Source organism: Myotis myotis, unplaced genomic scaffold, assembly GCF_014108235.1.
Source record: "Myotis myotis isolate mMyoMyo1 unplaced genomic scaffold, mMyoMyo1.p scaffold_m19_p_10, whole genome shotgun sequence".
NCBI classification, from domain to species: domain Eukaryota; kingdom Metazoa; phylum Chordata; class Mammalia; order Chiroptera; family Vespertilionidae; genus Myotis; species Myotis myotis.
This window is the reverse complement of record NW_023416314.1, coordinates 23,339,667-23,367,384: the sequence shown is the minus strand read 5'-3', so window position 1 is coordinate 23,367,384 and position 27,718 is coordinate 23,339,667. Positions and strand designations below refer to the sequence as shown.

Here is a 27,718-nt window from a genome sequence, read left to right as displayed (position 1 = left end):
AACAGGTATTTATCTTTACTACTTTTTCTTTTGTTTGTACAAACATGTAAAAAATGTATTTGTGTGGAAGTTATATTTTTTCCTTTTAATTTTTTTGTCTTTATTTAATAAATAATCCATGGATATTATTTTGAGTTACTACATAAAATTCTACTTAATTCTGTGTAGTATTTCATAGTACATAGTAGATATACCATACATACCTTAGTATATAATAGATATTTTTTCAATCATTTTCTTATTGATGTACATTCAGGTTGTTTCTACTTTTATGCTATTACAATATTGTAACAAATACCTTTAGCTCTTCTGATTATGCAGTAGCTGTATAAGTTTGCAAGAATCTGTGATGGCTGTAGTCATTAGCAAAGCATTTAAATCACTGAAGTATTTTACCTTGGTTCATTATTATTTAAACCCAGAATAACCCGTTGTTAGAAAGTGTGTTTTTATAAATGAATGTAAAATATTTAAATGAATTGTGAAATGGATGTTTAAGAAAATATCGATTTAAAAAGTAATTATATTAAGGGATGTCTTGAAACAGGCCTATCATGGAGAACACTACTTCACTAGTTATATTATTATAAGCTACATTCTCCCAGAATTTGAATATTCAACATCATTAGATTTTAGATGTTAGTATATTTTGATAGTGAGGGGTTTTGTTTCATGATTATCCTTCACTTTTTTATAAGCTTTCATTCGTGTAGCATTTATTTTTGGAATTGTCTTTTTTTCATTATTAAAGTTTTTGAAACTTGAAAAAAATCTTTAGATACTAATGTTATTCTTTTGCTAGATAAAAATTCCAGAAATAATTGTTGAGCTTCCTCACTCGAGGATATGCTTATTGATTTGAGAGAGAGTGGGGGGGGGGAGAGAGAGAGAGAGAGAGAGAGAAAGTACTGGTGTGAGAGAATATCTAGCGATTGCCTTCCATACATGCCCTGACTGGAGATCAAACCCGCAACCTCGGTATGTGCCCTGACCAGGAAATGAACCTGAAATCTTTCGGTATATGGGACAACCTCCAACCAACTGAGCCTCACAGACCAGGGCTCTATCATTCTTTATGTAAACTTAAATATGATATTCTCCATTTAATTTTCACAATTTTCATCTTCCCCAGAAACAGGCACAAAGTTACCAAACTCAACTAAATGGTAAAAAACAGTGCATGGAAGGGGACAGCAGCTCTGAAATTCCTCAGTTGATATGCGAGCCAGATGCTAGTTGTGAAACAAGTGGAAGAGATGAGTTCATTATTGAAAAACTAAAATCAGCTGTTAGTGAAATAGCATTAAGCCGGAATAAGTTACAAGATGAAAATCAGAAGCTCTTACAGGAACTGAAAATGTACCAAAGACAGTGCCAGGTGAATATATATTTATTTTCAACTGATCTTACCCATGATTCATATAAATGATAACTCAAAGCTAAGTTTATATTGCATGTGTAAATTCAGCTCGTATTTCCTCTTAGTGACGAATTCTCACCTGATGAGTAAATTCATTAATCCCCTAGGCACTTTACCCACTAGAGCACCTTGGTTCTGCAGAGGTGTAATGATGATTTACTACCAGTGCAGGGTAACAGAGGCCACTCACAGACCTTAGACCTAAAAACCAGGGCCCTTTAACCACACACCACCCTCTGTCCTCCCTGTTCACTCTCTGACCCTGTGCCTCTTTGGCTTACAGGAATCCTGGGTTGGAGATACAGGAAATCACGAAGGGTGCAATACTCTAATAATCTCACTAAGAAGCATGGGGGTCACTCTCTGTAATTTATCATCGTTAACCTTACCATCATCATTTCTCAAACAGTAGCCTGGAATTTGTTTGTTTGTTCTTTGTTTTTTGTTAACTTCCACACTGACAGATGTGATTGATGGTTTTTCCGAGCATTAATTTTCTTAACTCGAAAATTTCTTTTCTTTTCTTTCTACTTTTTGCAACTACTGAAGTTATACCGCATTCATCAAAATTGGTCATTACGAATTTGACTAAATATGCGTTTCTTATTCATGGGTATCCCATGTACTAGTACATGAGACATTCTGTGGTTCTATCTCCCTTTCTAGGTCTTACCTCCCACCTCCAAACGCTCAGCCTCTTTCCTCAATTAGCCTATTTCTTAGTCCTACTTCATCCCCTCCCCATGCCAAGGATACTTTTTCAGGTCACTACCTGAGCAGACTCCACTTTCTTCTCTAAGATACTCCACCTCAGGATCTCCTGCCACTTCAACTCCCAGGGTCATTTATTAGTCTTGGGCCAACCCCTCACTCCCCGACTCCCCTCCTGCTCCATTATATAGGGGATTATGTAAGCGGTTAGTCCTTTAAATTCTTTCTCTGCTAGCATCTACTCTTCTGATGTTCCCTCTCCCCAAGTTTGCAAGGAGACAGAACACAAGGCTGCCAGCTTCTCCTATTCTGTGGCATTTCTAAGAGAAATACATCTCCCCCAACCCCAATTCCAGCTTTGTTTGGGAGGGGTTTGTTATTCTAATACAAATTAGAATACAGATGTAAACAAACAAACAAAGCTAAACCACAAATACTGAACACGAAGGAAGCCATACATTTTCCAGGCATAGAAAGGGTATTCCTGATGTTTTCTCTGGCTTCACTATAATAGAAATGAGATTAGCCCTTACTCCTGCTCTGGAGGTTGTCGAGGTGTTTTCTAATGTTTAGCTCCACAGTCAGCCTACCTAGTCCTGTTGAAGCTGGGCTTTCATGGTTGCTGGTGTTCTGAAAGGATCTCTTCCTTTCAGAGCTACTTCCCCTTCATTTTCCTGGGTACTGGGACAATTGCTCATGCCTCTGGCCCTGATTTAAAGACAACTTAGTTGATTACCTCCCACCCCACCCCTCCACCCTCCCCTGCCTTGCCTCTGAGATTCCGAAATTTATTTTATGCAGCTGTCTTTGTACTGCAAGAGTCTGTACCAGGATCATAATCAATAGGGTATTTTTCTGGGTGCTTCCTGAATATTCTCCTCTAGGTCTCAGGTTATCCCGCACAAACTGAAGAGTTCTCTTTGTCTCCTCTTGAAGTCTTTTGGGTGCTGGTCCCTAGAAATCTTTAGTTTGCCTGGAACATATTTCATAATTCTGGTTCTACCCTCCAGTGAGGTTAACTTCTTCACTAACAATAGCTCCTCTTAAACAAATAGATGCAGCATTTACAGCATCTCTGAACATTCCCTCTTGTAGGCCAAGGTTCAGCTTTCAGGCCTTGACTCACTTGCAGGATAGAGATTGCTGCTCTCAAACAAGGGGACATCTGTAATACTTTCAACAATAAAGACAAATTTTTTTAAAAAGTCGCTGCTCTTATTCCATATTCTAGAAAAAGCCTCTTGTTGCCCTGTCTGGAAAGCATGACTAACTTTCTGTAATGCTTTCCTTGAGCAACCCCACCCTTTCACATCTCAGTCCTCGATCATTTATACTTTTCCAGAAAGTACATTGGAGGGTCTTATAAAAGAGAGTATGTTACAAAGAGCGGAAGAGTGTCCATTGAGAAACACTAATAAATTAGCATTCCCAGTTCAGATTATAATCTTAACCCTCTCTCCAAGTAACTGTCTTAAACCTGTGCTTCTCACACTTATCACACGGACACACACCTATCGACAGGGAGAGAGCAAGTGCAACCTGAAAGTCTGAACAGGTAGAGGAAGTGAGACAACTCAAACCACCAGATGGCCAGTGTCACCCTGGCCTTTAGCAATATCATTCCATTGACTTGCCCTCATGAGTCAAGATCAACAGGATAGACTCACCCCTCAACCTAAGATTTATTCAAACTTCCAGGGCCTTACACATAGTCCTGAGAAGGCTCTGTGGGTTGTCTGGGCAAAGGAAAGTCCATGCTACCCACTTTGACTTCTCCTTATGTATACATATGTTAATGTACTTAATAATTTATTAACAGTCCCTGGATATATCCTAACAAAATAAAAATCCAGCTATTCATAGAAGTCCATATAATTGCGACATATAGTTTTATTGGTATTTATACTAAAGGTTATAAAATAACAGTGTTAATTGTCTAACCATTATAATTTTCCTTGAAATCAGTAGTTATCTACTGGGGTGATTTTGCTCCCCAGGTGACACTTGGTAATACCTGAATACATTTTGTTGTCACTAGAGGGAAAAGGGTTATTAATGGCATCTAGTGGGTAGAGGCTAGGAATGTTGCTAAATATCATACAATGCACAAGACAACCCTCATAACAAAGAATAATACAGACCAAAATGTAAATAGTGCTGGGTTGAGAAACTTTGCTTTAAACTTTGAAATGTTAGTTTTCTCATATTCTTCACCAGTAATTCTGTAACTCTACTTTGTGATAAATTTTAATGTGACTGTTATTGATTTATTGTCCACCACTTTCTATGAGAAAGTTACCAGAGTTATTTTTATAAACATTTATTCATTAAAAAATAATTTAATTACCCTTGGATCTAGGAACATTATTAAATTTAAACTAAGAATTTTCATTTCATATTTTACAAAAGAATTGCATGTGTTAAAAAATAAATCAAATTATTCTAGGGTATTTGTTACACACACACAATTTAATTCTAATGAAAAGTTTTTGAGAAGCAATTTGGTTTTTAAAAACTCAAGATAAGATCTCTACTCCCAGGAAAATGCTATTGTTGATGCATTTGGAAAAAAAAATGCTGAAAATAATGCTTTCATTTGGACATTTCTCTGTTTTATTTCCAAATTTTACTTATGTTTCATTCTTTTGCTTTAGAATAAATATTAAGTGATAAGATATCAATTATTTGCTATTTGGTAGCTGATTTGAAGGTTTAAAATCATAGCTTCTCTATGAAATAGACTGACTAATCTCAGAAGGAAAGGGGGGTGGGTGGGAAGAGATTAACCAAAGAACATATATGCATATATGCATAACCCATGGGCACAGGCAACAGTGTGGTGAAGACCTGGGGAGTGGGGTGGGAGAGGGAAGGGGGGCTACATAGGGGCGGAAAGACATCTGTAATGCTCTTCAACAACAAAGATACATTTTTTAAATAATAATAAAAAAATAAAATCACAGCTTCTCTCAAACCATTAGGCAAATTTCTAACTAAACAGATGGGCCTTAAGCTTGTTTTACAAAATGTGTATTTTATGAAATTGGAATAATTAGAGGTAAGTAATTACTGTAACCAGTGCTGTAGTTAGAAAGAAGTTTTTCTTTTTGCAAAACTGTCATATGACAGTGCTCCACATCTTGCACATGAATTAAAAAAAAACAATAATTTCAATTTGAATTACTGTCACTTATTGCATATAAAATTCTCTAGTTTACAACACACTTTAATGCCATGTGCATCTGAATTTTCACATGACTCACATCTTCTCAATGTCCTTCTACAACACTGAAATGTGTGAGTGTACATTTGAATTTCATTGAATATATTTAATCACTATGCTGCACTACACTCACATTTATAAAGTGTGCAATATTTCCCATTGGTGATTAATGACAAATAAATTGTTCTGAATCTTTTCAAATATTTATGCCAAAAAAAACTTGACCCCTTTTTGTTTGCTTGTTAATGTGTCATCAAATACTATAGCAACACTGTCCAGTAGAAATATAAGGCAAGCCACAAATATAATTTGGATTTTTCTAGTAGATACATTAAAAGAATTATTAAGAAATGGGTGAGATTAATATATAATAGTAATATATTTTCTTCAACAAACATATACTTAAGTATTATCATTTCAAAATGTAATCAATGTAAAAATTATTAATGAGATGCTTCCCATTTCTCTTCATACTAAATCTTCAAAATCTGGTGGGTATTTTACACTTAAAACATATCTCAATTTAGATACTAAGTCTTCATTTTAAATACCTCATCTGTACATAGATTTCATAAAATTTACAGTTAAAAAAGTAGCTTTACATACCCCAGTTGTTCCCAACAAACTTGAAAGTGTTCTAATATCTGAAACAAATACCAAAAAATTATTTCCTGAATATTTGCATCCACATTGAAAATAACTGATTTAACTTTTATGCAAAAGCATGCCAATTTAAAAACTACATCTAAGTTAAATAAATTCACTAGTTCTTAGGTCAACTTGATATTATTAACATTGAATTCAAAGGGATATTGCATAAGTCAAAAAACAACTCTCAGTTTATCAAAGAGGTAAATTGACCTCTTTTAAGTCAATTTCCATACTGTTGTCAATTTTAATAAAACTTTTTCATATTTAATCATATAAGAAAAATGTATCAAATCATTACTATTGATTTGTATTATGAAGAATTTTAATTTTAACATAAATCCCCCTCCTTGTAGAGCTAAATCACAATAAATAAGCATTTTTTCCCCTTAATGATATCTCCAAGTGTTACTCTTACAGGTATTATTTTCATTAACAGTGAACAAATAGACTCCATTGTTATGACATTTTACAGAATTTCTGTTAACTCTAGCCCGAGGTGACACTACAATTCACTGGCCTGAGCTGGAGACTCCTGTGCCGCACTGCCCAAGTGGAGGCAGGCCCACTTTTCTACATGCAGCTTCATGTTAGATCGCTCCCTGGTGGCAAATTTGCCAAGCAAGGAGCCCAGGTAGTTCTCTTCAGCTGGGCAAAGTAATGGGTGATATTCACATCAGATTAATTTGTGTTACTACTTGCTAATCTATTGTTTCACATTTCTTTTGTTTATTTTAAAATTTTAAACTTATCTAAAAGTCCCACTGTTTGAAACAGGCACTTTATCCAAATAAGACTATTAAGTCACCTATCTATACTAATAAAAGGGTAATATGCTAATTAGATTGAACATCTTCCGGACATCCTTCCGGGCAAAGCCACGGTGGCTGGGGCCAAGGCAGAGGCAGTTAGGGGAGATCAGGCTGGCAGGGGAGAGCAGTTAGTGGTGATCAGGTTGGCAGGGGAGAGTGGTTAGGGGCGATCAGGCCAGTAGGGGAGAGTGGTTAGGGGTGATCAGGCAGGTAGGCAGAGAGGTTAGGGGTGATCAGGCAGGCAAGCAGAGGAGTTAGGGATAGTCAGGCAGGCAGGCAGGTGAGCAGTTAGGAGCCAGCAGTGCCAGATTGCAAGAGGGATGTCGCCCCTAACCGCTCCCCCTTGTCAGCCTGATCGCCCCTAACCACTCTCCCCTGCTGGCTGGATTGCCCCTAACTGCTCTCCCCTGCTGGCCTGATCGCCCCCAATTGCCTCTGCCTCAGCCCCCTAAACCGGCAGTCAGACATCCCCCAAGGGCTCCCAGATTGGAGAGGGTGCAGGCCAGGCTGAGGGGCACCCGCCCTCCCCCGCCCCCCCGCATGAATTTCGTGCACCGGGCCTCTAGTTTGAACATATTCTTATACTTTTTTCAGAGCCAGCCAGGAACTTCTGGGGCTAAGATATTGCAATTAAGTCCTTCACTGAACCAGGTCTCTAGGTCTTCTGTAAAATAATGTAAATTTTAAGGCTTTGGTAAAAAAGTTTATCTGGGAATACATAAGTTCTATACTGTGTACACCATTATATTTCTAGGAATTTTTGGATAAAAATTAATGAATAAGAAAACATATATCCATGCATATAAGCTTGTACATATCTTTTCAAAGCAGTATTGTTCATAATAGCTAAAAAGAAGAAACACCCAAATGTCCATCAAATGCTGAATAATAAATAAAATGTGGTATATTGATCTCACTCATTCATGGATAATAGAGACCATTATAAACTTTTGAACAATAATAGATACAGAGGCAGAGCTGCCTCAAACAGATTGTCAAACTGCATCGGGAAGGTTGGGGAGGGTTGGGGGGCAGGAGGGAGGGGGGTAAGAAATCAACCAAAGGACTTGTATGCATGCATATAAGCATAACCAATGGACATAAGACACTGGGGGATAGGGGAGGCTAGGGGACTGTCAAGGGCGGGGGGGGGGGGGAAAGGACACATATGTAATACCCTTTGTAATACTTTAAGCAATAAAAAAAAAGGAAAAAAAAAAAAACCAAACAAACAAAAAAAATAAATAAATAAATAAAATGTGGTATATTCGTACAATTCAATATCATCTATATATATAAAAAGCCAGTGTCCATGACGACCAGCACGACCAAACGACCAGTCACCATGAGGTGCATTGAGCACTTCTCGGTATCTCCCCTGTGGCCCACAGGCTCTGATCGCAGCAAGGAGGATGGCAGGTGGGCAGGGCAGCAAGTGCAGCAAGCAGTAGCGGGTGGGTGGGCAGTGCTGCAAGCACAGTGGGGCAGCGGGCGGGTGGGTGGGGCTGCGAGCAGCGGCAGGCTACTGTGCACGATTTCGCGTGCTGGGCCTCTAGTTTATCAATAAAGAGGAATGAAGTACTACAACATGGATAAACCTGGAAAACATGATGCTAAGTGAGAGAAGCGAGTCACAAAAGGCCACATAGTGTGTGTTTTAATTTGTATGAAAGGTCCGGAATAGGCAATTTCATAGAGACAGACATACCTTAGTGGTTGCCAGGGCTGCGGGGAGGGGAGTGACTACTAGTGGGTATTAGGTTCATTTTGGGAGTGATAGAAATGTACTTGAATTAGATAGTAGTGATGCTTGCACAAATATATGAATATACTAAAATCCATTGAATTGTATACTTTAAATGGACGAATTTTATAGTACGTGGATTATATTTGAATAAATCTGTTATCAAATATATATTAAGAATTATTGTACTGACTTTAAAAAATATCTATAGTGTTTTCTACAGCCTTTATTAGCAGACAACCTCCTGCCCTCAGAACACCCCACTCTGTCTTTACCAGTAAGCTACAGATCTAATTCACTTTGTGTAAAACAAATTATCTTGGTGTCTTGAATGTTCTCACTGGAGTAGTAAACAAAAAAATCTGGACTTCTATTACAAAGTCTGTCACTTAGGAGCTGTGTAACTTTGGACCAAGTCTGGCCCTCAACTTACTCATCTACAAAAATGGCAGTGGATTTCACGAACAGGGTCAGGCATGCTTAATAAATACTCGTTTCCCTGTATAATTCAGTGGAAGAGACATGACAATAGAAGGACTCTGCCCTTCCTCTCTCCCAGGGGACAGTCAAGTACTGCTGGAGAAAATCCTCAGCAGGTCACGGTCACAAACCTCACGTGAGAACGCAACGCTACCAGGAATCCTACTGCGTTGCTCCAGCTAGCTAACTCTCCCATTCCCAATGCAGACGGCTTCAGACTTTTCTCACTCTCAAAAATAACTCCCACCCTGACAGGTTTGGCTCAGTGGATAGAGCGTCGGCCTGCAGACTGAAGGGTCCCAGGTTCAATTCCGGTCAAGGGCATGTACCTTGGTTGTGGGCACATCCCCAGTAGGGGGTGTGCAGGAGGCAGCTGATCGATGTTTCTCTCTCATTGGTGACTTTAACTCTCTATCCCTCTCCCTTCCTCTCTGTAAAAAATCAATAAAATATATTTTAATAAATAAATAAATAAATAAAAATAACTCCCAAACCCCCACGTCCAATTCTTCTTCCTTTATTCTTCATAAGGAAAAGAGAAGTCACCTGGTAGCCACCGTCTTATCTCCCCACGTCCAAATGCATGACCTTGTCTAGATTCCATCTTCCTTCTTTCCTATTGCAAAAGAGGAAATGTGGAAGTATTTGCATTAGGCAGTATGTCCACTTGTGCTTTGGGAACCATCCCACCCACCTTCTGAGGAACCTGTCACCATTACTATTACCCCTTCTCTCTCCTAACAGCTTTTAAACTTGCCCAAGTTTCTCCTGCTAACAAAATAAAACACGGGATGCACAGGATTGCTGGTGTTTCTAGCTACCAGCTAAAGTAGGGCTACCATTGGACAGCAGTGGAACCATGATTTGTAATTTACTTGGTTGGCCAGCTTTAAAATTATGTTTTTCTTGGCTATTATCAAGTTTAAATTAGGAATTATTTGCATTGATGCACATTTTAGGCATTGATATTTTATTCATACTTTTATATTTCCTCTTTCAAAGTAATGTACAGTGTGACCATATTCTTTGTCATTATCACTGGGTTGTCAGCTCATTGAGGACAGATTCTCTGTCTGTATCCTCAGTGTTGAGTACATAATAAGAGCTCAGTAAATATTTGTTGGAAAAAATGAATGAAGGAATGAAATTCTCTGAGACAGAGCCAGCAAAGACTATCAATCAGTTCATTTGAAATTAGGCTGGTTCGTAGATGTTAAACATTTTAAACTGTGTTATTATACATCATGACATCCAAATATGAGCATTAAAAATGTTTGATTTTTTATTGAGGCCATGGAAGCAGGACTCTCAGAGGTGAAAAGTGAGCTACAGTCACGTGATGATCTCTTGAGGATTATAGAAATGGAACGACTGCAGTTGCACAGAGAATTATTAAAAATAGGAGAGTGCCAAAATGCTCAAGAAAATAAAAAAAGGTAATTCTTTCTATTCAGCAGCCTGAGAGAAACTGCACAAAATATACTGTTTGACTTTTTAAGAATTTTACATTTGAAACTAGAAAAGTCTCTTTGTTTTGTATTAACATGCTGTTAATTATTAGATATTAACAATAAAATTAATGGCTATTTTATCTTCAAAATTAATACCTAGAAAAATATATCATGTTCTGGTTTATGGATACGTATCTGTTATACTGAGTCAGAAATTTTCTTAGAACTTTTATTCTTCAGGATGTTATTAAAACAATACTATAAAGCTGATATTTAATTATATATAAATATAAATAAGATTTATTTCATATTTTTGAAATGCCTTTAGTTTGATTGCCTATAAACTTGTTAACTTTTTCACCTATAAATATTGTATTTAATTTTGCGTCCACATTCATCACCTTATCGGTTCCATTTAAGGGTTTTGTTAGAAATCTTTTTCCCCTTTTAAAATCAGACAGATATTGCATATTCCATAACCACAAAGGAAATGGACTATTGGAGATTATTAAATATTTATGCTTGTGAATAGACAGTGTGATGATTCCAACCATTCATTGATGTTCTAATTCTCATTAGAACTTGAATCCTTCTCAATTCTGAAGGCTATTGCCAGACCAATGATAGGATTTTAAAAAATGAATAGCCAAGTGGTGAGGGATATTTTATTGAAAGATGATTACATTGTTTTAAAGATAACAATTATTTCTTCAAAGTTGTGGTACTTGCCTGCCTGAGGTCTACCCTTTACAAAAATGGCAAATTAAGATTCTTAAAAATGACCTATTGTATGTCTCACCAAGGATGGTAGAATGCTTCCTATTGGGCGGTCAGCATTATTGAGTGCTCTGTATACAAGCTATGTATCATCATCACCAATCATTAATAAATCTATTGGAAATATATTATGTGCAAGGCACTGTTCCAGTGTAGTGAATTGGTGAGAAATGTCTTCGCACAAGGAATGTACATGCCTAAAAACATAAATTTCCTAGAACAGCAAACTGCTCAACCATGTCTCGTGTTTTTGTGAAGTGCAGCTATCTTCCAGGCCAGTGCTAAATTCCAAGCATAGCCAACTTTCCTTCAATTCATGATTTAAGCTAAAATCTTGCAATTATTCACATATTTGGCCAATACAACTCTTTCGTTATGCCTAGTTGCCATCCTCTATTTATGTTGGTTTTATTTTGGTCTCCAAGCTACTTCTTTCTCATTTGGATCATATTACTCAGTTCCAGTATTCTGAGAGTTGATGAACAGTTATTTAACTTTCACAGCTTCTATTTTATTTTAGATTTGAGCATAGTCTTCTCAGCCTTCATCGTTCCCATTGAAAGTTTCTAATCCTAATTTGTTCTCATATGAATGTGGTCCTGCCCTTTATATTATTTTTATGTTATTTCAGTTTCTTTCATTTGGACTCTGTTTCTGCTTTATAGTTGTGTTAAGGTGAAGCAACCCCTGGAAGTAGACATACAATAGTTTTATAGAAGTAGCATTGTAATGTTTTTATTCATGATCAGAACTTTTCTCAATAATGCTAAGATTTTGTTAGCTTTTTCTTTTTTTCAGTTGTTGAAGCACCTTGGGCTAGGTTCTGAGAGTTATTAAAAATATTTCCGACACTCCTTTCCTACGAGACAAATGATAGTTCCCTTATATATTTATATTACCATTTTACATTAGCGTGACTATAGTTCTCTTCTATGAACTTGTCCACGTTGAAGTTTGATATTTGTTCTATTCACTCAAATTTACAAGATCATCATGAGGATTTTACCATTCAGTTTAGCATTCCACTTCCTAAGACTCCTTAGGAAGAATTGAAAAAAGGAAAATTCATTTTCAAATGAAATTTGAAAATCATAGCAAATAAGAAAATTTTAAGATTGATCTTGAAATAACATTTTAGGAGAATACTGGGTAAAATGCTCCCAATATATTACTGAGTTAAAAGTAAAAGAAGGCTGAAAAATAATATGTACAGTACATTCTAATTGTATGGAAAATGTGTATGTATGTATACAAGTGCATAGTAAAAAAAGAAATATACAAAAAATGCTGACACTGTTTTTTTCCTGGAGGACATTATAGCAGCATATATACTCCATATTCTGTTTTCTACACTTAACATAATCAGGATGTCCCCAAAAAATGTATATATACATTGAATAATTATTAATTCCAACGGGTTAAATCTGAAAAGAAAGAAACAGAAATTGAGCTATCAGTGTTAAATGTGTATACATTTTTTGGACACTTTGTATATTTGATTTTAAAAATGCACATCCAATCGAGACACATGTATCGCAAGGATATCACTATTAATTTGTACCTTTTAAAATATCCCTTTATTTTTAATCTCTTCATTAGTTATTTTTCTCAGATTTTGTTTTGGTTATGTGATTTAAGTTTTTGATCTGTGGACCCTTTTACAAAGTTCTTGGAAATCTAAAATTGTACAAGTAGGTACATTTCTCAGAACCCGGGACTCTACCAGATTAGTCAGGCAATAGAACGCACACTGCTTTCCTTACCTAGTTATCTTTATTTGTTCTGCTTTAATGATTTTATTTAACCAACTTCCCTGATGTACACATTACCGGCTTATACTACTCCAAGCTTCCTGTGGAAATTGTACCTTTTATACCAATTCTCGCTTTTGCTCTCTATATCCGTATGTGGTTGCAATTCCATTTTATAAATGGAACAGCCAAAGAATAGATGTAGTTGAGCTCTCTCTGAGTAGCCTGCCAGATTCAGTCATCTGGGAACACTTTTATGGAGTGGTTTCTCCCTCAGATTCCTGCTGACATAGTTTCTTCCCATGCTGTAGAGGCAACTCAGGTGTATTTCCTTTTCTGATGGTTCTCAAGCTATTTTATTATAGGAGACAGGCTTTTCTTCTCATCCAAAAATCTTACCTCCATATGTAAACCAAGTATTCTGCTAATTTTTAATGCACAATTAAAATTCCATATTAATTGCTAGCTGAGTTGTTTTGTTTGTTTTTTCAGCTAAAAACATTTGCACTCAGTTAAATAGGTAAATACTTATGAGATCTGAATGTAATGTAACTTGCAATTTTCGTACCTAGAAATGATCCCAATAAACTAATAATCTATCTGTGATGGTCTAAATTAACAACATAATGCTAACAATTTATCAAGTTAGCTTAATTTTTCCTCCTTTGGATTTGTAGACTTGAATCATCTTATTCACCTTCTATTAAAGAACCAGAAAGGAAAAGGAAAGAACTGTTTTCACTGACCCCGGATCAACCAAATCATGAGAAAGAACTGACTAAGGTATGGAAAATAATGAACTCTGTTCTTCCAGGCAGTCTTTCCCTGCGGGAGGCGGGGGCAGAGACGGGGGGGGGGGGGGGGGGGGGGCGGTCCTTCCTTCTCATTCCCTTCTTTTCCCTTCTATATTCTTCTCCAAGCTGCTAACACTGACATTCTTCTGTGTGCTGCTGTAAGAACCACAAACACTAGGACATCACTCAGCCACGGGAGACTGCCTGTGTCATGTGGAGGGCCTGTAGCTCCATGAGAGGGAGCTCATAGCAAGAAGTATGAGTCCACAGATGGGCATCAGCCACATGTTAGTGAGGAAGGTGGGAGTTGTGTATGCAAGTTACTCAGGGTCCACGTTTCTAGGATGGGGATGGGATCATAAGTACATACCTCCTAAGGTTGTGATGAGGCTCCAATGAGCTACTTAAATAGCACTTACCAGGTGCCAGGAGCTGTTCTAAAGGCTTAACAAATCCTAATTCATTTATTCCTCACAACCATCTTAAAAGGTAGGTACTACTATTATTCTCTTTTAATATTGGAGGAAGCTAAGGGTAGGTAATTTTTCCCAATATTATACGACTAATCTGGCAGAGGCCAGATTTGAATCCAGGTGATCTGGCTCAGAGTTCATACTCTTCCCCTAAGTTAAAATCCATAAAGAAGTAATACATGTGAAATGCTTAGAACAGGGCCTGCCTAGCTCAGAGGAAGCACCTGGTAGACACTGGCTGCTATTGTATCAGGTTACACCCACATTTTGTCACTGAGCACCTACCATGTGCCAAGTGCTCTCCCAGGAGCTAGAAATACAAGGATGGCCCTAACCAGATAGAGTGTCAGCCTGCAGACTGAAGGGTCCCAGGTTTGATTCTGGTCAAGGGCATGTACCTTGGTTGCGGGCACATCCCCAGTAGGGGGCGTGCAGGAGGCAGGTGATCGATGTTTCTCTCTCATCGATGTTTCTAACTCTCTATCCCTCTCCCTTCCTCTCTGTAAAAAATCAATAAAAGAAAAAAATACAAGGATGAATAAGACCTGGGCACTGTGGTTCTTAACTCCTACAAAACGTATATTCTCTTCTCCCGCTAGGAAAATCCAGTAGTGACTCTCTTCCGTGAGTTTATCACAGCTACTACTCACTCCTCTGGTTCTTTATTTAGGTTTGACGATCACACCGAATATCCAGTGTTGTATAATCTAAACAATTGCTAAAAGTAGGAAAAACCTGGGTGTAGTTGTGAATTACCAGCACAGTGCCGGACACACAATAAGTGAAAATAACTATTAGAGAATGAATTCATTCATGTTAAGGCTCAGATCTCCCATCATTGTATGGGGGTCATAACTTCAATTATTGTTTGTATAAATTCAATAAACACTCACTGAGCATCTAGTAGGACTACTAGCTATTCTGCTTATTTCTGTAGGAAATACGATGATGTTAAAGATAAATCCTGCCTCCCAGAGAGTTGACTGTGAGGCAACTATGATGTGTAGGAAAGGTGATGTGAATTAATGACTATTTCCTTATATTTTTCACATATTCCCATACAACCGATTTTACGGGCATGTAAAACTATAACTTTAAAACACTGTTCCTTCTGGTGTCTCCAGTGGATACATTATGATAATTGATTAAAGCCACCTAAGGTGTAGTTACACTCTTCTTGACCTCATAGATCTAGAAAGAGTAATAAAACTTTGAGTAATATAAGGACTATACTGATTTTACACTGTTTTGATATGGAAGGAGAGAATACAAGGCACAAATCTCTTCCTAGGCTCTGGGAGACCTGTAGATCATGCACTGCCGTGCAGACAAGGTAGCAGAGGAGTTGTGCATAAACAGCTCTAGCTTCCAGAAGTGGTTGTGGAGAGCATTTTAATTCTCTAGTGATAACACCAACAAGGGCCATCTATTATGTATCTTCACTTTTTAACATAGAACTAGTTTAAGTCATTTATTTGTGGTAAAGTTGACATTTTCAATAAAGCCAACAATTATTTATAGCTAGGCAGGTTAATCTCATTTAGAAGGGTGTTTTGCAGTACAGCGTGTTGTTTTAATAACTAAATGGGAAAAACAGTTTACTCCATTTTCACTATAGCATATTCATTTTCGAACATTAAAAAAACAAACAGGTAAACTACACCACAGGGATGCAAACAGCAAAATTCAAACTGGGACCAACTACAGAACAACCTAGTTAAAAAAAAAAATTGTAAGGAAAAGCCTGGAGAGAGAAGACGGGAGATGAAAGGAGACTTGTAACATCGTCCTCAGGACGAGGCACCTGTCCTTCACTTTCCTCGTCTCCTCTTCTGCTCCTGGGAGCTGGATAACATAGACTCAGTCAGTTCCTTGCCTTCTGGGTCTTTTTGTTCTATCTGTTAAATGATGGGGTTGGACCCTGTGATTTCTCAGGTCACGTCCATCTTTGAAATTCGGAAAGCGTTAGTGATAAGAATAGAATCATATGAGGGCTGGTAGCATAGCCTGGGGCTGGATCGGGTTTGCCTGCGGGACATGCCTGCTTTCCACGTCAGGGCACCCCACTCTAGCTCTCCGTGTGTGAACCACCTTCCAGGGCTCCGCTCCCAGAGGGTCCACAGCACAGTGTCGGTCCTGGAATCAGACCGCCTGTCACCAGAATGTGACTGCGAGCGAGCAGTTATGTGAACTTAATTTTCTAATCTGCGAAATAGAGAGCTGTGTGGGGATTAAATGAGATGATGTATGTGGAGCACTTAGAACACACACAGACACATACAAAAAGAGAGGCTTTAAAAAGAGAGGCCCCAGTGGCAAGGCGCGGCTCATAGTTACATCTCAGTTCAAGTAAACTTTTAAAAGTGCATTACACTTCTGATACAATTTTAAATTTGAGTACTTCCTGGGTACTTGATGATATTGAGGAATTGCTAATATTTTTAAGACTTTCTAGTGCAGGGGTGGGCAACCTTTTTGTGAGTGCGTGCCCAAACCAGCAAAATCTCTGACTCAAAATTCTTTTGCGTGCCAACCCTAATCTTTTGAGAACATGTTACACCTACTTGGTATCTCTTAAGGTGTACATATGTGAAGAACCTTGAATAAATGATGATTCATTCGAGCGACAAAACACAGTATATGATGATGAAAAATACATTTACTTTTTAATGTATACACGTACACTGATAGTCCGACAGAAAACTTTATGACTCCGTTTGATATTATCAGTGGGACTTTTGCTGCTGCATCACTGATGACAGAGATTTTGCATCAGGTTTATATTTCGTGACCTTCAGAGATATGCACGAGCTACTACTTTCATCTGTCAGGCTACTCCTATTACGAGACTTAACAAAATTCATCACTGAGAACAAAGATTCACAAGCGTATGTGGATGAAACCAAAACACTGTTGGATCTAGGAAGGCAGGGAGAGTTAAGGCAGAGGCATAGAAATTGCTCTTCCCCTCTCTCGTCAATCCATGTCTATGGTCTTTAAGATAACTTGTTATGTAAAATTATTTATTTATCTAAGATGCACCTACACTGAATTTATCTGAAAAATAAAAAAGTCGATATTAAGAAAAAAATTGTAAATGGAAGATTATAAGAGAGGGTTTCGTGTGCCAGCAAAAGTTACAGGCGTGCCATGTTTGGCACGCGTGCCAGGGGTTGCCCACCCCTGTTCTAGTGGTATTCCAGCTATGTTTTAAAAAGAGAGTGATAGGGGGATACGTTTGTTCTTTTAAAGAGACATCCTGAAATGTTTACAGACTAAATGAAAGAATATCTACTTTAAAGGGAAGTGCCCTGGGGTAAATTCATATATGTCTCTTGAGGACAGCCTCTGCGTGACTCTGCAGCCTGCCTTCTTACAGCTCACCTGGTCCCAGCCGCTACACGCTCCTTTCGGTTCTGAGTGTGCACTCACCCCTGTGCCTGGGCTGCGTTCTCTGCCTGGGAGCCTTCTCCATCTCTGTCTTCCATCTGGATTCCGTTTATCTTTCAATATCAGTCTGATGTCCCTCCTCTGCGAATCTTGCCCTGACATCCCAGGCTGGGTTCAGTACCCCTCCGCTACGTTCTGCCTCTACCATACACTGCTGATATCTATTGTGACACTGTGTTGTAACTGTTAATTTTTCTGTTTCTCCCAAAGGACTGTGGTTTCTGAGATTAGTGACTGTGTACTTTATCTCTGAACACCAAGAATTAGAGCCAGTGAATGATACATAGAAAGACAGTAAGAGGCTGGACTAGGTAGAAGAGGGGTGAGATTTAAGAGAGAGTGAAACAGAAGAGACAGAATTTGCTGCCTGAATGGATTGGGGAGGGTGAGGGCGGGAGGAGTCCAAGGTGATCCTGAGCTGAGATTGAGAATATGAGGCTCCACAGGCTAAGGAAGGAGGTGATATGTTTTCATGAACACATTAAGTTTGAAATTTATCATAACATGATTCTGAAAAACATAGGATTTAATCACAAAAAGTACAGCACAATTTATTAAAAAAAAAAAAAAAAAGTACTGAATTTAAAGCCAGGAGTCCTAGGTTATAGTCCTGGCTCTGTCAGTTAGCAGCTTTGTGACTTTGAGCAAATCACTTGCCCTCTCTAAGCCAATTTTTTCCCCCTAAAAACTGCTTGCTCCGGATCGTGGGTTCAGTGCTCTTCCACCGCAGCACTCATGGGTGGCTGCTCAATGGCATACAATTCAGTTTTACAAGATGAATTAAGTCCCAGAATGCACTGCACAACACAGTGCCTGTAGTTAGCAATAAGGTGTTGTGCAGGTAAAAATTTAAGAAGATAGATCTCATATTAAGTGTTGTTACCACACACACACACACACACACACACACACACACACACACACACACTAATTAAATAACTAAGGGACACAAGGAAATATTTGCAGCTAATGCATATGATTATTACCTTGATTGTGGTGATAGTAGCCTGAGTGTGGGTCCAAACTCACAAAATTGTGCACATCCATCGTGCAGTTTTTTTGTATACCAATCAGAGCTGGAGGAGAATGTCTGATATTACTTTCTTCACCTGCCTATCAAACTGGTGTCAGCAGTAGGTGATGATTTATGCACAATAGAAAATAGAAGTCAGAAATGAACATTTGAAATTGGAAGGAAAAACGTAAATGAATCATTATTGTAAGTATCTGTTTTTAACTTAGCATTGATCAGAAAATGGGGGTGGAGAGGGCCTGCCTACGTTTAAGGTAGGATAAGAAGACAGAACACGACCAGTAAAAGCTTTTAGCTGCTTTACAAATGACAGGACTCGTTAATGTTCCCTGGACTCTATCTGCTGCAGATAAGGAGCCATCTCTGCCAGGAGGGAGAGCACCACAGCTGTGAGCAGGAAAGAATGCGGAACGAGATCTCTGACCTAACAGAGGAGCTTCATCAGAAGGAGATCACTATAGCAACTATCATGAGGAAAGCTGCCCTTCTGGAGAGACAGCTAAAGATGGAGCTAGAAATCAAGGAAAAAATGTTAGCAAAACAACAGGTATGGGAGCGGAGGACAGCCCTGTCCAGGCCACTCTCTTGCTCAGGGCAGATAGCAGCCCTCATTATTGACTGATAGAAGCATTGCATCCCTCGGTGGTGTCTCTGAGACGAGCATCACAGAAATGCTCTGTCACATAAAACCTTTGTGAGATGCAAAGTGTCATCAAAAAAGAACCAGGGAGCCCTAACCGGTTTGGCTCAGTGGATAGAGTGTCAGCCTGCGGACTCAAGGGTCCCAGGTTCGATTCTAGTCAAGGGCATGCACCTTGGTTGTGGGCACATCCCCAGTAGGGAGTGTGCAGGAGGCAGCTGATCCATGTTTCTCTCTCATCGATGTTTCTAGCTCTCTATCCCTCTCCCTCCCTCTCTGTAAAAAATCAATAAAATATATTTTTTAAAAATAAAAGTGAATGGGTTAACAATGAGATCAAGGAAGAAAGCAAAAGATACCTAGAGACAAATGAAATGAGAACATGACAACCCAAAATCTAGGGGGAAAAAAAAAAAAAAAAGAACCAGGGAAATAAGCGACAGCGCAAGATAATTTCATTAAATCTCATCCTAAAATTTTCTGTGGCCCATAGTTTGATCACCTCCCACAGTATGCTCTAGTCCAAGATTTCTTTCTGAATTTTTTTCTATAGTTTCCTTCCATTAACATTTTTATCTTTCTAAAAAGCCTCTATTTCAGTATTTCCTGGATACTTCTCACCCCCATTTTATATAACTTATTTTAAGGTTTTAAAAAATGGATATTGAAACATGAAAACTAGTTTATATTTACTAAACATCAATTCAATGTACAGCATGGTTCATGGGGCGGGGGGTGGGGGGGGCGGGAAACAGCAATTATAACATTCTGCTGTTAAAACTCTGCAAGTAACTTCCAAGTCCACCTTCCCTCCTGCCATCCCTCTCTCCCTCCCTTCTATCCTATTTATTTTGAAATTCCCTTAACCCCTTATTCATTATCAAATTGATAATCTGATATTCCAAGCATAGGATTTATCTGCCTTTTTTTTTTTTTTTTTACCCCAAGTCTACAGGATTTGAGAGTCCCATTCAATAACTTTCAAGGCATTTAAGGGTCACTTCAGAAATAGCATGGCTATTTAAACCTGTGTATTATAAAAACAAGAAAAGATTCAGCCTCTGCCCAATTATAAGCCTTAAACTGATTAATTTGTACAATATGCAGGAAAAAAGCATGGATGCGATAGTAGCATTGCTTGTACCTGGGATATTTTACACATGTTAGCAGTGATCTGGATCACTGAATTATGAATTTTTACTTTCACCATTATATTCTTATTTTTTTTAGGCTTTGTCAAGGGGAATATATTTTATAATTTACAGAAGTAAATGTTTTTAAAAGAATTTTTTTATATAGAAATGAATTCTAGATAAATAAAAGGGTAAATATTGTGTTCTAAGTATTGTCAAGTAGGAAGACATCTGAGGAAAAATTAAATTAGGAGACAAAATGAAGTAGCCACCCGAAAAAAAAGGAAAGTTGGCAGAAATATCGTAACAAACAAAATTAACCATGTAAGTCATATTTGCATATTGTAAAAATTAATCAGGTGGTGAAGACAGTTATTCAAACATGTTTTTAAAATTGTGATTTTCAGGTGGTAATTTGCATACAATAGAAAATAGCCGTGAGGAAAGGAATTTGAGACTTGGAAAGAAACATGTAAATGAATCGTTATTGTAACTGATCAGAAAAGGAGTGTAAAGTGGGGCCAACCAAACACAGGAGAACCAAATGAGAGTTCCTGATTTATGATGATCATGCCGAAGAAGTGTTCCCTTCACTCCACTTAGGAAATACTCATATTAACAATGTAAAATTAATTGTAATTGAATCATGAGCTTTCATTATAAAGTTTACATTCACTTTTACCTACTAATCTCCTTTCAGGTCTCAGATATGAAATATAAAGCTGTCAGAACTGAAAACACACATCTAAAAGGAATGATGGGAGATTTAGACCCTGGACGGTACATGGTAATATGATGAAATCATTCAGTAAATTGAACAGAGACGACTTGGTTGGTCAGGGTTTACTCACATTACTCGCTGAGCACTTCCTGCAGGGTGGCAAATATCTTGCACACCTATTAAACTTATTTTTATCTTCAGGCTAAAATAGTTAAATGTCTGGTTTCTCCCTTATTCTTTTCTTGGATTGGGCTCAATTCTGATCACTTCCTCAAACTTCCTTGCTTTTTATCTTGCTATTGCCTCTGAAATCCTACATCCCATATGGCCTGACTCTCCCTTGATGAAGCCGCCCCTGAAATTCCAGTCAGAATGAGTTTCCATCCAAAACCGGTTTGTGTTTTGGTCCGACTTGTTTTGCAGTTTCTCACTTCCCCACTGGACGGTGAATAGGGACCATGTCTTATTAACGTTTGTATCACCATCACTTCACAGCATCAGGGCTATAGTAAGTGTTCAGGGAATGTTGGTTGCATAAAAAGGATGAGTAAGTGAATGATTGAGACCTGACCTTATGATTTTAACCAGTGGCTCCACAGGTTTACACAAGGCAACTTAAATAGTCTCTGTGCCTTTCAATTCAATTGTTAACAGTTGAGGGTTGGTTTTTATATGTAAATAGGATAACGCTTATTTATTGAACTAATGAAATATCATTGTTAATTGTTTACCACTAATTTGCTCTAAAGGAAAATTCTGAAACAAAATATTTTTCTACTGTTCAGGGAAGGAGGAAGATAAGGGATGAGTATGGCAATTGCTTAACCTGACCTGTTTCCTCAGTTGTGAAATGAGGAAGTTGGTTTAGGCATTGCCCACGGTCCCTTCTTAAGTCATGGTGCTGTATTTCTGTAGTAGTAGGTATTTGTTCCATAATAAATAGTCCATATTCTAGCTTCAAAGAGTAGATGCATTCTGGAAGCATTCGCCCCCCTCTTTGGGCCCGGTTATGGGTCCTGTGATTAGAGTACTATAGACGGATAAAAAGTAAAGTGTATGTGGTTTCCCTAGCTGTTACATAAAATCTTCGTGATGCCTAGGACTTTTATTTCTAAACACTGGACACACAACAAGTTAAATTGTACCCTGCCCCTATGAGTGTCATTATTTTTTCTTTCACAAAATGGTTTGTGTTCTTTTAAAAAAAATGTCTTCACAGCCCCCCTGAGCCTGCTTCACTCTGACTCCTGTAGAGTTTATTTATTTGTGTTTGGTTTTTTTAAAATGAAATAAATCGAAGAAGAGGTTAATTATTCCTACTTCTATCCCCAGTCCTAGTTTCGACTCCTGAGAGATCCAGTGTAATATTCTGTAGCGTTTTCTTTGCTCATGCATACATATACAGGGGATGAGTCGAGTGTTCTTTTACAGAAATAAATGTATACTATACATTATTCTGCCTTTTGACTATATTTCATAAACATCTCTATAAGTCAGTAGAAAAACATCTTTTGATTTTTCCTAATTTCTTAGGAAAAAATACATACTTATTTGTAAAATATATAATTTTAATAAAGTGAATCATAATTTATATACTCATGGTTTCTAGTGAAGTCTTTTTTCTTGCTTCTCCCTTTCTCCTTTCATGTCTCTATGCCACTTCATACCCCATCTACCAGATAATACATATTAACTATTCAGTAGGTATTATTTTGTACTTTTTAACATATATGAATTCATATATGTGTGTAAATATATATATACATACATATACATACATACAGATACCTATTTAGGGTTTTTAACCTTTTTGAAAAATTGGATTACATTACACATACTTTTCTGTGTCTTGTTTTTGTTTGCTCAACAATAATATCCTTTGCAAATCCTTACTGGTTTAGATCTGTGTCATTCTGTATAACAGCTTAATAATATCCCATGATGGGAATGTATCAACATTTATTCAACTATTTTTCAGAATTAATTCATTCATAATTAATTCAACTCTGTTTCTGGGTTTTTGCACAAATAAACAAAAATGTAAAAAACATCCTTATGCATATATCTTGAAATAATTCCATAAAAATGGAATTTCTGATTCAAAGGATATGTATGTTCTAATTTTAAAACATTTGTTGCCCAGCTGGCATGACTCAGTGATTGAGTGTCAACCTATGAACCAAGAGGTCATGGTTCCATTTCTGGTCAGGGCACATCCCCGGGTTGTGGGCTCAGTCCCTAGTGAAGGCATGCAGGAGGCAGTCAATCAATGATTCTCTCTCATCATTAATGTTTCTATCTCTCTCTCCCTCTTCCTTCCTTTCTGAAATAAATAAAAATATATATATTTTAAAAATTTGTTGTCAAATCATATTTTTACCTTTTTCTTTCATCTTTGCCAGCAGTATATGTTATATCTCTTTTAAATTTTTGTCAGTCTGATTGGTGTAAAGTGATTTCTCAATATAACTTTAATTTGCATTTCCCTAACTACAGTGTGCATATTTTTTTATATTTGTTTGGCAATGTACTATAAATTAATTATAGTCTGCTCATTTTTCTGTTGAGCTGTCTTTTTCTTGTCAACTTATAGTAGCACTTTTCTAAATGTATTTTTTGTAAGTTTTTTTTACAAATCCTTTTGCCATACAAAAAGTTTTAAACTTTTGTCACACATGTCTATCTTTTTGTTTACAACTTCTGAATTTCCTTCCTTGAATAACAAGGTTCTTCCAATGACTACACAGTATCTACATTTTTCATCTAAGTCTTTAATCCATTTGAATTCTAATTTTGCATGTGACAGAAAACAGAAACCCAATTTAAATTTTTATATCAAAGTGAAGTTCAATTTATCTAGTTTCTCCTGGTAATTTCCTGTTAAATTCCGTTTGGAATTAAGTTTATATATTAATGTTGAAAGAACTGGTATTTTTATGTAGTATATTTTCCCATCCAAGAATATGACATGGCTTTCCATTTTTTCATTTCTTATTTTATGCTCTTCAATAAGATGTTATAGTTTTCTTTGTATAGATTCTGTGCCTTTATTTTAAATTTATATCTCAGTATTTTATAAATCTTGTCACTGTTGTAAGTGCAACATTTTTTTCCCACACATAAGAACTTATTGCTAATATAGAAAAAAATAAAAAGCCAAATTATCTGTTAGTTCTAGTAGGCATTTTCCTTGAGATTCTTGTTTTTTAAGATATATACAATTGTATCAACAAAAGTTTTATCTCTTTTCTATTGTTCACATCAATTATTTTTGTCATATTGCAAATTAATATTAAATAATAGTTATTACTGCCCAGACGACATGGCTCGGTGGTTGAGCATTGACCTAGGAACCAGGAGGTCATGGTTTGATTCCCAGTCAGGGCACATTCCTGAGTTGCGAGCTCAATCCCCAGTGTGGGGCGTGCAGGAGGCAACCAATCAATGATTCTCATCATTGATATTTCTCTCTCCCTCTCCCTTCCTCTCTGAAATCAATAAAAATATATTTTTCAAAAATAATAATAATAATAGTGATTACTGACAAATTAGTCTAATTCCCGATTTTAGATGAAATTATTTTAGTGTTTTCTGTTTAAGATAATATTTGTTCTTGATTTATGGTTCTTATTATATCTTTCTATCCTTAACTTAGAATTAAGATTTGCTGCTAGTTTTTATTAAATGCCTCTTCAGTATATATGACATCACTAGAGGCCCAGTGCATGAAATCCGTGCATTGGGGAGGGGGTCCCCTCAGCCCAGCCTGCACCCTCTCCAATCCGGGACCCCTCGGGGGATGTCCGACTGCCAGTTTAGGGCCTGATCCTGGCCTAAACTGGCAGTCAGACATCCCTCTCACAATCTGGGACCGTTGGCTCCTACCTGCTCACCTGCATGCTTGCCTGATCACCCCTAACTGCCTCCCCTGCCAGCCTGATCACCCCTAACTGCCTCTGCCTGCTGGCCTGGTCGCCCCCAACTGTTCCCCCTGCCGACCTAGTCGCCCCATGCAGCTGTTCAGTCGTTTGATCATCCCTCACTAACTCCTCTGCCGACCTGGTTGCCTCACGCAGCCTGCTGTTTAGCTGTTTGGTCATCCCTCACTAACCCCCTCTGCCAGCTTTGTCACCCCAGGCAGCCTGCTGGTTGTTACTGTTACTGTGACAATGTCCCAGACAATTTGCATATTTCTCTATTATTAGAATAGACTAGAGGCCTGGTGCACAAAAATTTGTACACTTGGGAGGGGGGTCCCTCAGCCCGGCCTGTGCCCTCTCGCAGTCTGGGACCCCTCGGGAGATAACAACCTGCTGGCTTAGGCCTGCTCCCGGGTGGCAGAGGGCAGGCCCAATCCCTAGGTGCAGCCCCTGGTCGGGCTCAGAGCAGGGCCGATTGGGGAATTGGGGCGCCGCCCCCTGTCATGCACAGAGCAGGGCGGATTGGGAGGTTGCGATGCCACCCTCAGTCACGCTCAGGGTAGAGCCGATTGGGGGATTGGGACACTGCTCCCTGTCACACTCAAGGCAGGGTCAATGAGGAGGTTGCGGCGCCACCCCCTGTCACACACAGAGCAGGGCCGACCAGGGGGTTGGGGCGCCACACCCTGTCATGCTGATCCCGGTGCCGGGAGGCCTCGCGACTCCGCTGATCCCAGTGCTGGGAGGCATATTACCCTTTTACTATATAGGATAGAGGCCTGGTACACGGGTGGGGGCCAGCTGGTTTGCCCTGAAGGGTGTCCTGGATCAGGGTGGGGGTCCCCACTGGGGTGCCTGGCCAGCCTGGATGAGGGGATGATGGCTGTTTGCAGCTGGTCACACATCCTTCAGGGTGGGGGTCCCCACTGGGGTGCCTGGCCAGCCTGGGTGAAGGGCTGATGGCTGTTTGCAGTTGGTCACACACCCTTCAGGGTGGGGGTCCCCACTGGGGTGCCTGGCCAGCCTGGATGAGGGGCTGATGGATGTTTGCAGCTGGTCACACACCCTTCAGGGTGGCGGTCCCCACTGGGGTGCCTGGCCAGTCTGGGTGAGGGGCTGAGAGCTGTTTTCAGGCTGGCGGGTGATTGAAGCTCCCAACCGCTCCTTTTTTTCTTTTTTTTTTTTATTCTGGGCCAGCTTTAGCTCTGTGGCTTGGCTCCAGCTCTTAGGCCTCGGCAGCTGAAAGCAGGTATCTGGTTTGTTTGGGTTCTATAATCGAAACACTGTTTCAACTCCAGCTCTGAGATCCTGGCTGGCTGAAAGCAGGTTTCTAGAGTTTTATTTAGCTTCTATATTTGTAACAATGTTTCAAACTGCAAGCTCAGAGGCCGGCAGCAGCAGGCGGGGTACGTTGGAGTCCTCCGTCAGTGAAGCAAGCAAGCCTCATGTTTGCTTCAAGCTGTCTGGCTGCCGGCCGCCATCTTGGCTGGCAGTTAATTTGCATATCTCACTGATTAGCCAATGGGAAGGGTAACAGAGTGACACCAATTTGCATGTTTCTCTTTTATTAATGTAGATGTGGTTTTTGTTCATTAATTTGTTGATATGTCACAGACTATGGTTGGCAGATATTTCCTAATATTGATCCACCTCTGCATTCCTGGAGTAAACATTGTTGGTCATTGGATTCAGTGGCTCGGGATGCTGTAACAAAGTACCACAAACTGGGTGCTTCAAACTTATTGTACAGTTCTGGAAGCTAGAAATCCAAAGGGGTCCACAGGGCCATGCTCCCTCTGAAACCTGGAGGGGAGGGTTTTGCTGGCCTGGCTATAGCTTCTAGTGATTTGCCAGCAATCGTTGGCAATCCTTGGCTTACAAATGCATCTCTCCACTTAGCTGTCTTCACATGGCTGTCCTGTTTCCATGTCTTTGTATTTTCCCTCCTAGCATGTCCTTCTCTGTATCTAAATTTTCCTTTTTTATAGAATACCTGTCATAATGAATTAGGGCTTATCCTAATGACATCATTTTCACTTCATTAGCTCTGTAAAGATCCTATTTCCAAATAAGGTCACATTCTGAGGTATGAGGGGTTGACAAAATACAACCCTTAAAAGCTATACTTGAACAATTTTGATGTATTACTGGATTCTATGTGGTAATATTTTATTTAGAAATTAAGATCTATATGTATAAATGATATTTGTATATAGTTATTGTTTTTTCTACTTGTTTTAACATTATGTGGGCTTTATAATATAAATTGGGAGCTTTCCATCTTTATGAGTGGACTAAAAGAGTTTAAGTAATATTAGAAATATCAGTTCTTTAAAAGTTAGAAAGAATTTAGCTGTGAAACCATCTGGACATTGAAGTTTCAGTGCAGTAAATCTTCAATTATTTTTCCATTCTCTTTTAAGATACTTGGTGTATTCAATTTTCCCTTCTCCTTAGGTTTTTTATCTTGGTTTTTTCTTGTTTGAAATTTGTATTTTTCCATGAAATCTTTATCCATTCCAATTTGTTTCCTTATT

At 38.5% G+C, this 27,718-nt stretch overlaps 1 protein-coding gene across 1 annotated transcript in view; it reads left to right on the top strand.

Moving 5' to 3' along the window:
- The window catches only part of DEUP1 (deuterosome assembly protein 1), a 75,183-nt gene that overhangs the window by 28,637 nt on the left and 18,828 nt on the right, over positions 1-27,718 (top strand). The window contains exons 6-10 of the mRNA XM_036323989.1: positions 1,133-1,378; positions 10,329-10,474; positions 13,695-13,800; positions 19,117-19,314; positions 21,241-21,327. Coding sequence (XP_036179882.1) covers positions 1,133-1,378; positions 10,329-10,474; positions 13,695-13,800; positions 19,117-19,314; positions 21,241-21,327 — 783 coding nt within the window. The remainder of the gene's footprint in view (positions 1-1,132; positions 1,379-10,328; positions 10,475-13,694; positions 13,801-19,116; positions 19,315-21,240; positions 21,328-27,718) is intronic.